The 13,219-nt window shown below is 45.0% G+C and overlaps 1 protein-coding gene across 3 annotated transcripts in view; it reads right to left on the reverse strand.

The window, feature by feature from the left end:
• The window catches only part of CACNG3 (calcium voltage-gated channel auxiliary subunit gamma 3), a 35,912-nt gene that overhangs the window by 2,469 nt on the left and 20,224 nt on the right, over positions 1–13,219 (reverse strand). For all 3 annotated transcript variants that reach the window (XM_029577607.1, XM_029577606.1, XM_029577605.1), the window contains 2 exons: positions 3,373–3,456; positions 1,756–1,896 (listed from right to left, as the gene is read on the reverse strand). In XM_029577607.1, the coding sequence (XP_029433467.1) occupies positions 1,756–1,896; positions 3,373–3,442 (211 nt within the window). In that variant the 5' untranslated portion in view covers positions 3,443–3,456. The remainder of the gene's footprint in view (positions 1–1,755; positions 1,897–3,372; positions 3,457–13,219) is intronic.

A 13,219-nucleotide genomic window follows, 5' to 3' on the forward strand; every position in this document is an offset into this window, starting at 1 on the left:
CTCAGGGGAGCCGCTCCAACTCTCTCTGTTGTTCTCTGCTTCCTGCTAGGGCCAAGGGGCCACAGGGGAGCCAGAACTGACAAACACTGGGGCTCCGCTTTCTCGGGTCCCAGAAAAAAGGTGGCAGAACGGGGTTCGGGGTTGTTCTGCCAGAAATTAAGCCCTCGGTAGTGGCCACAAAAAGTGACTGAATTAGCACAAGTTAGAAAGTTAGGGGCAGCAGTGCCAGTCATCTGCTCACAACTTTCAAACCTTTGTGAATTCAAACCTTTTATTGTGCCCGTTCTCTGCTCCGCAGGGCCTGCCTCAGAACTGCCCCTTCCCCTTCTGATCGGGTGGGGGCTGCTCTCGTCTCTCTGTGCTTCAGGCTCACCCCCTCCCTCTCTTTCCTGTAGGCTGCCTGGAGGGGAGGGGCTGCGGCAGAGCAACCCCTGCTGCTCTGCCTCCTAAATCCGAAAAGAAGGGCCCCAACTGTGTTTCCCCCACAAATGAAACCCTGGTGAAATCTGCATCTCATGTCGTGGCTAAAAACACCAGCGCACTTCCACAGTGCAAAGCAGGCAGTTCATGCACATTCATTGTGGAGGTCCCCTAGCACAGGTTAGGGAACCACTAACCGAGGCTGCCTAATACCCTTGCACTGGCTCTGCCTGTAGTGCAAGGCTGTAAACCATGCTGCTGCCAGCCTGCACAGGCCAGGAGGAGGAAGACATCTCATGGCTCTGCCTGTAGAGCAAGGCTGTAAACCATGCTGCTGCCAGCCTGCACAGGCCAGGAGGAGGAAGACATCTCATGGCTCTGCCTGTAGAGCAAGGCTGTAAACCATGCTGCTGCCAGCCTGCACAGGCCAGGAGGAGGAAGACATCTCATGGCTCTGCCTGTAGAGCAAGGCTGTAAACCATGCTGCTGCCAGCCTGCACAGGCCAGGAGGAGGAAGACATCTCATGGCTCTGCCTGTAGAGCAAGGCTGTAAACCATGCTGCTGCCAGCCTGCACAGGCCAGGAGGAGGAAGACATCTCATGGCTTTGCCTGTAGTGCAAGGCTGTAAACCATGCTGCTGCCAGCCTGCACAGGCCAGGAGGAGGAAGACATCTCATGGCTCTGCCTGTAGTGCAAGGCTGTAAACCATGCTGCTGCCAGCCTGCACAGGCCAGGAGGAGGAAGACATCTCATGGCTCTGCCTGTAGTGCAAGGCTGTAAACCATACTGCTGCCAGCCTGCACAGGCCAGGAGGAGGAAGACATCTCATGCTACATTTGCATGGGCCATGCAGGACAAACGTTAGAGGTGCCCTTGCATTGTCATACATGGGCTGAGAAAAACATAGGGTATGTCTGCGTTGGTTCAGACAAGTCAGAAGTGGCATACAGTTTTCCCCCCCATCAGCTGGCACAGAGGGAAAAAGCTACAGCAATGAGCTTAACAGGGGTGGAGGGAAGCAGAAACGTCCTAGGTTTAGGGACATAAGAGAGAGTGGTGGTCAATCTGTGAAAAATAAAAGGGGCCCATGAAAAAGTTGAAATGGTTAATCTGAAAGGACCTGACATGTCTTGAGAGCTCCATGCATTGTAACATCCTTTATCTTGTCCCATTAAAACATTCACCACCAACTAAAACGGAGATTGTAACTCCAATGAGAGACTACCTTCCTGTGAGCTGCACCGAGCTTCTGCACAGGGTCAGAAGAGGGGACGAAGGGCCTATGCCTCCTAGCAGTACAATGAAACGATTTGGAATCCGTTGTCTGGACTCACCGGCGGAGACAAAGAAGATTCCAGCACTAAGGATAACGTTGTGTTTGCTCTTGTAGAACTCACTGGCTGCCACACAAAGGCCTCCGAGGAAAAGCAGCCCAACACTCAGGATTGGGAAAACGCTGGATGCTCGAACAGCTCCTGGGGAAAGTCAGAAAAAACAATAGGCTTTTCTATTTTACCAAAACAGAGAGAAAGAAATGTTTATTGCTTTAAATCTCGGCAGGAGCAGGCCCAATGCTACATGCAGTCAGCTATCATGATGGGGCTGGATGCAATGGAGAAAGCAAACTGGTCCCAGTCAATGATTGTACCATGGTGGAGAAGAAAGAGAGAGAGAGTGTCAACCCAATGCAGCCTCTAACCTCTGAAGCCCCACTGCAACAAGAGGCCTGCAGCATACAGTGAGCTCCTGTCTCCATGCTGACAGACTTATCAGGGCAGCTTCTAGCTTCGAAAATAAGGAAAGACCCAATGTTGGAAGAAACCAGCCCCCAGAAATCCACAGCAAGTCAATGGGCAGGAGCAGGAAAAATGGACTCTGCTATGATCTTTGGGGGAAGACGTAGATAACGCAACTGGAAGCACTGCAAAGGTCTGATCAGATTCACTGTTAGTTTAGTCCAACTTGTCTACGAAACTCTCAATGGGCAAGCCCGATCAGAAAACTGACTAAGAATTACTTTTTTTCAGATAAAAACTTTACATTGAAAACAAGAAATGTACATATCGGACAATTGCATGAAGTGTGTATTATGGAGACAAACCAAAGTGTTATAAAGCAAGAAATATCGTCATTCAATTGAGTAATAAAACTTTCAGGAATGTCATCCATTACAGTTAATCTAAATGTGTTTGTGAATAACTGAGCAGCTCTCAGAAATGTTTACAGGAGTGTCCTGTCTGTAGACACAAGAAATATGGGGCATTAGCCTTTAGGGGGGCCCTACTTTAAATATTTGTCTACCTCTCCCTTCAAAGCCAGAGGAATTTCTTCCAATGAAATTATTTTTTCCACTGTGCCAGCCAATCTACCTTGCACATTTTAGCTTAAGACTTGGGGTCTGAAGGAGCGAAACCAGTAAATACAATTTGGGGTCTGTGTTGAGCATTAGGTCAGCTATTTCTTTAATTGTTTGCTTAACTTTTTCCCGTGGACAGTCCCAGCACTGATAAACAAAATTTCTCCCTTTGCTGCAGGAATTGTGGGTGACTGGTGGTGGGACTAGGCGTGACCGAAAGACATTTTACTAAGCCGTCTTTCACCTCCTTAGCTTATTCTAGTTCTGAGGTGCAGTCCACTCTCTGTGTAAATGTGACTGCCCTGTGACTCCCAGCTCAAGACTCCAGCTCACTGCTTGCAGTTACTGCACAGCACAGAGGGAATTGAATAGTCAGGATGCAAGCTTTCCTGACATCAATAGGCAGAGACTGGACAATGTCTGCGTCTGGATGAAGACTGACAAATCACATCCGTAACTTTACATTCCAGGTTCCCTGGACAGTAACTCACTGCCAGAAAGCATAGCAGATGTGTGCTGGGAGTCAAATTTCAGCAAGGCTTTACCGGAGCAGCTCTCAGCAACAGAGGAATATTTACTGTGCATCACGTCTTACGCAGTAAATACTCTGCAGTGTCCTGTTCATAATCAGCGTCTTCAGGGAATTGATCAATCTTCTTGCACATTCCTCGGGAAGCACCTGCAAGAAGAAACAAAACTATGGATAAAAGTGAATGTAAGATCATCTGTAAGGAAATGACCACAAGCACCTGTAAAAATTGCATGGGTAGAGCTGGATTTGCAGAAATTACACAGCAGTATAAAACCAGCTCCCTCTTTGCTTCCCAAGTCTCACTTTGACAGGTTCTGCAGCTTCATAGCTTCCGAACATTCAGTGTAGGCAGAGGATCCCAAGACCTGAACAACAGGGAAGAGAAGACGAAGAACAAAGGCACACAGGCTCAGCCCCCACTTAATCCCAGGCAGCAGAAGACAGAGGTCACGGTGCTGAGAGGAGACTTCCCAAAATGCACACTCATTTATTTATTATTTTTTATATCACATGGGTTTACATTCAGGTACTGTAGGTATTTCCCTATCCCCAGAGGGCTTACAATCTAAGTTTGTACCTGAGGCAATGGAGGGTAAAGTGACTTGCCCAAGCTCACAAGGAGCAACAGTGGGACTCAAACCCTGGTCTCCTGGTTCATAGCCCTCCTGCTCTAACCATTAGGCTATTCCTCCTTCCTCACTTGCGAGGTATCCTCAGCTGAAAATGATATTTCAGCCTGTGAGAAGCCCCCACTATTGACTGCAGACTTCCCTCTAGTTATAAGAGTCTGGAATAGGACACTGGGGTGGGAGGCAGATCAGTGTGCGAGGAGCTCCCTCTTGTGACTGGAGGCTGGAATAGCAGATCCATGTGCGAGGAGCTCCCTCTTGTGATTGGAGGCTGGAATAGCAGATCAGTGTGCGAGGAGCTCCCTCTTGTGACTGGAGGCTGGAATAGGATATCAGTGTGCGAGGAGCTCCCTCTTGTGACTGGAGGCTGGAATAGGATATCAGTGGGTGAGACGAAAATGTGGGAGGGAGGTTTTGGTAGCCAAATTTAGGCTCTTAGGTAGAAAGTTGAAATTCAGAATTTCAAGGGTAGCATTCTCTGAAATGCTCCCTGTCCATGCTCAGGTCCCCTGATGCAGGCAGAGCTCTGGAGTTTCAATGCGTGGATGAGACGATGGTGCAAGGAAGAGGGATTCAGTTTTGTAAGGAACTAGGGAACCTTTTGGAGAAAAGGAAGTCTTTTCCGAAGGGATGGGCTCCACCTTAACCAGGGTGGAACCAGACTGCTGGTGCTAACCTTTAAAAAGGAGATAGAGCAGCTTTTAAACTAGAACAAAGGGGAAAGCCGACAGTCGCTCAGCAGCGCATGGGGATATATCTTCAAAGGATACTAATGAAACAGGGGAGTTAGGGCATCCCAACAGAGAGATTCCAATAAAAGCAAAAGTAGTCTATGTGCTTATAAGTAAAGAATCACTTGAGCTAAAAGATTCCAATGTATCCCTGACAACTGACAAGCAGAACGTTAATACAAACAAAAATTACACTTTGAAATGTCTGTATGCTAATGCCAGAAGTCTAAGAAGTAAGATGGGAGAATTAGAATGTATAGCAGTGAATGATGACATAGACTTAATTGGCATCTCAGAGACATGGTGGAAGGAGGATAACCAATGGGACAGTGCTATACCGGGATACAAATTATATCACAATGACAGAGAGGAGCACCCGGGAGGCGATGTGGCGCTTTATGTCCAGGATGGCATAGAGTCCAACAGGATAAACATCCTGCATGAGACTAAATGCACAATTGAATCTTTATGGGTAGAAATCCCTTGTGTGTCGAGAAAGACTATAGTGATAGGGGTATACTACCGTCCACCTGGTCAAGATGGTGAGATGGACAGTGAAATGGATGGATGGATGTTGAAATGCTAAGAGAAATCAGGGAAGCTAACCAAACTGGTAGTGCAATAATAATGGGAGATTTCAATCACCCCAATATTGACTGCATAAATGTAACATAGGACATGCTAGAGAGATAAAGTTCCTGGACAGTTTTATGGAGCAATTGGTTCAGGACAAGAGAGGGAGCAATTTTAGATTTAATTCTTAGTGGAGCACAGGATTAGGTGAGAGAGGATTAGGTGAGAGAGGTAAAGGTGGTGGGGCCACTTGGCAAAAGTGATCATAACATGATCAAATTTGAATTAATGACTAGAAGGGAGAAAATAAGTAAATCCATGGTTCTAGCACTAAACTTTCAAAAGGGAAACTTTGATAAAATGATAAAAATAGAAAAATAACTGAAAAGTGCAGTTATAAAGTTTAAGAATATACAACAGGCGTGGTCATTTAAAAAAACCCATCTTAGAAGCGTAGTCCAGATGTGTTCCACACGTTAAGAAAAGTGGAAGAAAGGCCAAACAATTGCCGGTATATGTTAAAAGGCGAGGAGAGAGGCTATTTTAGCCAAAGCAGGAAGCCACAAAGGAGTTGGTTGGACCGTGAGATAATTGAAGAGTTAAAGGGGCACTTAGGGAAGATAAGGCCATCTAGGAAAGACTAAATTAATTCTTTGCTTTGGTGTTTACTGAAGAGGATGTTGGGGAGATACCCATTCCAGAGATGGTTTTTAAGGGTAATTCAGATGAACTGACTCAAATCACAGTGAACCTGGAAGATATAGTAGGCCAGATTGACAAACTGAAGAGTAGCAAATCACCTGGACCGGATAGTATACACCCAAGGGTTCTGAAAGAACTAAAAAACTGAAATTTCTGACCGATTTTCAATTAATTTGTAACCTATCATCTGTTGTACCTGAAGACTGGAGGGTGGCCAATTTAACCCCAATATATAAAAAGGGCTCCAGGCTTGATCCGGGAAACTATAGACAGGTGAGCCCGAGTTCAGTGCCGGGAAAAATCGTGGAAACTGTTATAAAGAATAAATTCACAGAGCATAAAAACAGACATGGCTTAATGTCACACAGCCAGCATGGATTTACCCAAGGGAAGTCTTGTCTCACAAATATTCTTCACTTTTTTGAAGGGGTTAATAAACATGTGGATAAAGGTGAACCGGTAGATGTGGTGTATTTGGATTTTCAGAAGGCGTTTGACAAAGTCCCTCATGAGAGGCTTCTAAGAAAACTAAAAGTTATGGGATAGGTGGTGATGTCCTTTCATGGATTACAAACTGGTTAAAAGACAGGAAACAGAGAGTAGGATTAAATGGTCAATTTTCTCAGTGGAAAAGGGTAAACAGTGGAGTGCCTCGGGGATCTGTACTTGGACCAGTGCTTTTCAATATATATATAAATGATCTGGAAAGGAATATTACGAGTGAGGTTATCAAATTTGCAGATGATACAAAATTATTCAGAGTAGTTAAATCACAAGCAGACTGTGATACATTACAGGAGGACCTTGCAAGACTGGAAGATTGGGCATCCAAATGGCAGATGAAATTTAATGTGGACAAGTGCAAGGTGTTGCACATAGGGAAGAATAACCCTTGCTGTAGTTACATGATGTTAGGTTCCATATTAGGTGCTACCACCCAGGAAAATGATTTGGGCGTCTCTTCAAAAAAGTGTTCCCAAACCTAAACGATAATGGACTCCCTTCTACATGTCCCTCCTCGGAGAGTGCTACTTAGCCAACACTGCCATCCCTATTGGCCTCCTATCTCGACAGTATTAACTCCTTTGGTGCTTATATGTTGCTCCCCCATTCTGTAATGTTCTGTTCTCTGCTGTTCATTTGACTGTGTGTATGTTCATATTGTACCCCGCTCTGAATGTAGGAAGAGCGGGTAATAAATAGTTTTAAATAAATAAATAGATATTATATTTAAATTGTCAGCTCAGTGTGCTGCGGCAGTCAAAAAAGCAAACAGGAATTATTAGGAAGGGAATGGTGAATAAAACGGAAAATGTCATAATGTCTCTGTATCGCTCCATGGTGAAACCGCACCTTGAATACTGTGTACAATTCTGGTCGCCGCATCTCAAAAAAGATATAATTGCACTGGAGAAGGTACAGAGAGGGGCTACCAAAGTGATAGGGGGCATGGTACGGCTCCCCTATGAGGAAAGACTAAAGAAGTAGGGCTATTCAACTTTGCGAAGTATCAGCTGAAGGGGGATATAATAGAGGTCTACAAAATCATTAAAGGACTTGAACGGGTAAATGAAAATCAGTTATTTACGCTTTCAGATAATACAAGGACTAGGAGGCACTCCATGAAATTAGCAAGTAGCTCATTTAAAACAAATCAGAGAAAATTCTTTCAATCAATGCAATATTAGTTCTGGAATTCATTGCCAGAAGATGTGGTTAAGGCAGTTAGTGTAGCTGGATTTAAAAAAGGTTTGCATAAGTTACTGGAGGAGTAGTCCATAAACTTCTATTAATCAATAGCCACTACTTGTTGCCAGCATTAGTAGCATGGGATCTACTTAATGTTTACTTGTGACTTGGATTGGCCACTGTTGAAGACAGGATACTGGGCTTGAAGGATCCTTCCTCTGACCCAGTATTATATATCTTATATTCTTATGAGTTCCACCTTCTAATTGGAGGTTTGAATAGAATATCACTACATGAGGAGTTCCCTCTTGTGGTTGAAGGCTGGACTAGGATATTGGAGATGAGGAGCTCCTTCTAGTGACTAGAGGCATCAACAGGATATCAGTATGTGAGGAGCTCTCTCTAGTGACTGGAGACATGAATATTATATAAGTATGTGAGGAGCTCCCTCTAGTGACTGGAGGCTTGAACAGGATATCCTTATGTGAGAAGATCTCGCTTGTAACTAGAGGCTGGAATAGTAGATCAGTGTGTGAGGAGCTCCCTCTAGTTCTGGAGGCATGAACAAGATATAATTTATAAATCTATGTCTCTGATACACAAAGCCATTCAAAACAGAGAAATGCTTTGGTTCACAGATCAACTACAATTCAAAACTTCCTCCCGCCCAACGAGATTCCAGAATTTAGCCAAATTAAACATTCCTGCACCCAATCTGACTAAACTTTCTAGTACAAAAGAACGATCTTTCATCATTGCTGGATCAACAATATGGAACACCATGCCCTCTGAATTACGCCAGGAACTCTGTCACAAAAAATTTAAACAAAACCTTAAAACCTGGCTATTTAAAAAAGCCTACTATCAATAATCTGAATCCTCATCTACTCTTCCTAACATCCACAATCTATCATATATTGTTTATATGCTATTAATACAAAGTTATATACTGTATTGTACTCAAGTTACCATGTTATATTGTAAAGCGCAATGCTGAATTACTGTTTGAATGTAAACCGAGGTGATGTTATTTACGTACCCCGGTATAGAAAAAAATCTATAAATAAATAAATAAATAAATATCATTATGTGAGGAGCTCCCTCTAGTGACTGGAGACTGGTATATGATACTGGCGTGAGGGGAATAATAATTATATTAAGGGAAGCTGTGGCCTCAAGCTGAATGCTCAGAGATATAGTGTCATGAATCATAATGCCATGCCTGACAGAATCATTTTTTATGGTAAACAAACGGAGTGTTGATAGCTTTAAAAATCTCAAAACACAGGAAACGTCTGATGTTTGTCAGTTATTTCCCCTGGTATCTGACTCATTCATGACCCATTCCTAAATGTGCATGTCTTCATGCATGTAAATGTGCATGTCTTCATGTATGTAAATGTGCATGTCTTCATGTATGTAAATGTGCATGTCTTCATGTATGTCAGTGGAAGATTAAGACATCTAAGGCTTTTTTCCCCTGTGCCTCCTACTCACAGCTAAACTGAAATCTGAAGCAAGTAGGAGGCTGAGAACATAAGAAAACAAGCTTTACCTAATTCATTGCAAAACCAGACCCACAAATATCTAATATTTACTTTGAAATTAATAATTTTATGGGATTTGGGAATGTACTGGAATGTATGTGATTTCTTCTGTTTGTCTCTTATACTTCTTTAGAAATTCTGTGCAAAGCCTCTGATAGATTGAAGACAGAGAGAGAATGCTCCTCACAACACCCTGGGAGACTGGGTCAGTGCTGGTACAGAGGTGAGTGAGACCCTCAAACTGTGCTGGAGACTGGGTCAGTGCTGGTACAGAGGTGAGTGAGATCCTCACACTGTGCTGGAGACTGGGTCAGTGCTGGTACAGAGGTGAGTGAGATCCTCACACTGTGCTGGAGACTGGGTTAGTGCTGGTACAGAGGGGATGAGCCTCACACTGTGCTGGACACTGGGTCAGTCTGGTACAGAGGGGAGTGAGACCCTCACACTGTGCTGGACACTGGGTCAGTCTGGTACAGAGGGGAGTGAGACCCTCACACTGTGCTGGACACTGGGTCAATGCTGGTACAGAGGGGAGTGTGACCCTCACACTGTGCTGGACACTGGGTCAGTCTGGTACAGAGTGGAGGGGACCCTCACACTGTGCTGGACACTGGGTTAGTGCTGGTTCAGATGGGAGTGGGACCCTCACTCTGTGCTGGACACTGGGTCAGCGCTGGCTCGGGGGTGTGTGACCCTCACACTGTGCTGGACACTGAGTCAGCGCTGGTTCGGGGGGAGTGTGACCCTCACATTGTGCTGGACACTGGGTCAGCGCTGGCTCGGGGGTGTGTGACCCTCACACTGTGCTGGACACTGAGTCAGCGCTGGTTCGGGGGGAGTGTGACCCTCACATTGTGCTGGACACTGGGTCAGCGCTGGCTCGGGGGTGTGTGACCCTCACACTGTGCTGGACACTGAGTCAGCGCTGGTTCGGGGGGAGTGTGACCCTCACATTGTGCTGGACACTGGGTCAGCGCTGGCTCGGGGGGAGTGTGACCCTCACACTGTGCTGGACACTGAGTCAGCGTTGGCTCGGGGGGGAGTCATGTCCTTTCTTTGGTCAGTTTCATTACTTCCTGTGCGCTGCTCTCATTCGGGCCGATACAGTACAGTGCGCTCCGGTGGAGCGCACTGTTAGCCTGGGTTGGCCACGTGTTTGACGCGCTAGCTTTATCCCCTTATACAGTAAGGGGTAATAGCACGTCGAAAACGCGCGGCCAACCCCCCCGAAACTAATAGCGCAAATGTATGTTGATGGCCCTATTAGTTATTCCCGCGCGATCCAGAAAGCAAAATGTGCAGCGAAGCCGCACATTTTACTTTCAAAAATTAACGCCTGCCCAAAGACCGACGTTAATTTCTGCTGGCGCCGGGGAAGTGTACAGAAAAGCAGAAAAATCTGCTATTCTGTAAACCCTCCAACTTAATATCATAGCGATATCAAGTCTGAGGCCTCAAAAATTAAAAAAAAATTAAAAATTAAAAAAAAAAAATTTTAATCGGCCTGCGGGTCGGAAGACGGACGCTCAATTCTGCCAGCGTCCGCTTTCCGAACCCGTGGCTGTCAGCAGGTTTGAGAACTGATGCCGGTAAAATTGAGCATCTGCTGTCAAACCCGCTGACAGCCGCCGCTCCTGTTACCCCACGAGCCAGCGCTGACCCAGTTTGCATGTTGTTCCCTCCTGAATCGCGCGCCCAGGAGCGTGGCCTGTGCGCTCGCCGGCTCTCCTGCGCGTTTTTCTGTATCGGCCTGATTGTACTTTGCAAGGTTACCTTCTGAATTTGCTTCTCTAAGAAACAGCAGCAGAGTAGGAGAAAGGCTCAAAGGGTTAACAGAAAAAGTGCTCCTGAATCTCTGCAAACTTCCAATATTAACTCTGACATTTATGAGAAGTTTACTCTATTCTGTTCATTAACTACAGATAGTTTCTATGGAAACAGACACATCAAATGACACACGCCTGACAGCTTCTTACACTCCACACACAGACACACCACTTTATAAACACACACATGCTCCCGGCGAGCCCCAGTGATACACTGCACACATGCAAAGCTACAGAGAAACACTGCACACACACACAATATGACACACACACACACACACAGAGCCACATAGATACACTGCACACACACAATAAGCGTCAGAGAAACACTGCACACACACAATATTACACACACACAGAGCCACATAGATACACTGCACACACACAATAAGCCACAGAGAAACACTGCACACACACAATATTACACACACACACACAGCCACATAGATACACTGCACACACACAATAAGCGTCAGAGAAACACTGCACACACACAATATTACACACACACCACACACACACAGAGCCACATAGATACACTGCACACACACACAGCCACATAGATACACTGCACACACACAATAAGCCTCAGAGAAACACTGCACACATACAATATTACACACACACACAGAGCCACATAGATACACTGCACACACAGACACACCATTTTATAAACACACACATCCTCCCGGCGAGCCCCAGTGATACACTGCACACATGCAAAGCTACAGAGAAACACTGCACACACACAATATTACACACACAAACACACACAGCCACATAGATACACTGCACACACACAATAAGCCACAGAGAAACACTGCACACACACACACAATATTACACACACACACACACACACACACACACACAGAGCCACATAGATACACTGCACACACACAATAAGCCACATAGATACACTGCACATACACAATATTACACACACACAGAGCCACAGAGATGTACTGCATACACAATATTACAAACATTCAGACATTGCCACCACATTATAGTCTATACATGTCTTGCACACACCAGCCATCTATTTGTGAGGGCGGAGCAAATATTTTAATGTGCTATACTGCTGCCTGCAGGGACTTTCCCTTTCAAAACAAGGGTCAGTGTACACAACAGAGGTACGCAGTATCTGCATATTGGGCAGGTGTAAAATATGGGCTGCAAAGTACACGTGGAGATCTAGGCGTCATAGTGGATAACACATTGAAATCGTGGGCTCAGTGTGCTGCGGCAGTCAAAAAAGCAAACAGAATGTTGGGAATTATTAGGAAGGGAATGGTGAATAAAACAAAAAGTGTCAATGCCTCTGTATCGCTCCATGGTGAGACCGCACCTTGAATACTGTGTACAATTCTGGTCACCGCATCTCAAAAAAGATATAATTGCGACGGAGAAGGTACAGAGAAGGGCTACCAAAATGATAAGGGGAATGGAACAACTCCCCTATGAGGAAAGACTAAAGAGGTTAGGGCTGTTCAGCTAGGAGAAGAGACGACTGAGGGGGGATATGATAGAGGTGTTTAAAATCATGAGAGGACTTGAACAAGTTAATGTAAATCAGTTATTTACTCTTTCGGATAATAGAAAGACTAGGGGGCACTCCATGAAGTTAGCATGGGGCACATTTAAACCTAATCGGAGAAAGTTCTTCTTCACTCAATGCACAATTAAACTCTGGAATTTGTTGCCAGAGGATGTGGTTAGTGCAGTTAGTACAGCTGGGTTTAAAAAAGGTTTGGATAAGTTCTTGGAGGAGAAGTCCATTAATGGCTATTAATCAGGTTTACTTAGGGAATAGCCACTGCTATTAATTGCATCAGTAGCATGGGATCTTCTTAGTGTTTGGGTACTTGCCAGGTTCTTATGGCCTGGATTGGCCTCTGTTGGAAACAGGATGCTGGGCTTAATGGACCCTTGGTCTGACCCAGTATGGCATGTTCTTATGTTCTTAATCTGCACATACTTTGACTCCACTGACCTATCCACTCTCTTTCTTTAATATCTGTAAAAGTCGACCTGCTGAGTGGTGCAAAACTCAGAATGTATTTTCATGCAGGTAAACATGCAGTCACTAGTTGTTGCCCCCGAGTGTATAATAAGGTATTTCGGGAAAACCCTTCTCCGAGGCAGGCAGTTAATTATCTTTTCATTTCAATATGCATGAGGGTCGTTCTTCATTTTGGGATATTCAGTGT

This window comes from Rhinatrema bivittatum, chromosome 14 (genome assembly GCF_901001135.1).
Source record: "Rhinatrema bivittatum chromosome 14, aRhiBiv1.1, whole genome shotgun sequence".
Taxonomy (NCBI): Eukaryota; Metazoa; Chordata; class Amphibia; order Gymnophiona; family Rhinatrematidae; genus Rhinatrema; species Rhinatrema bivittatum.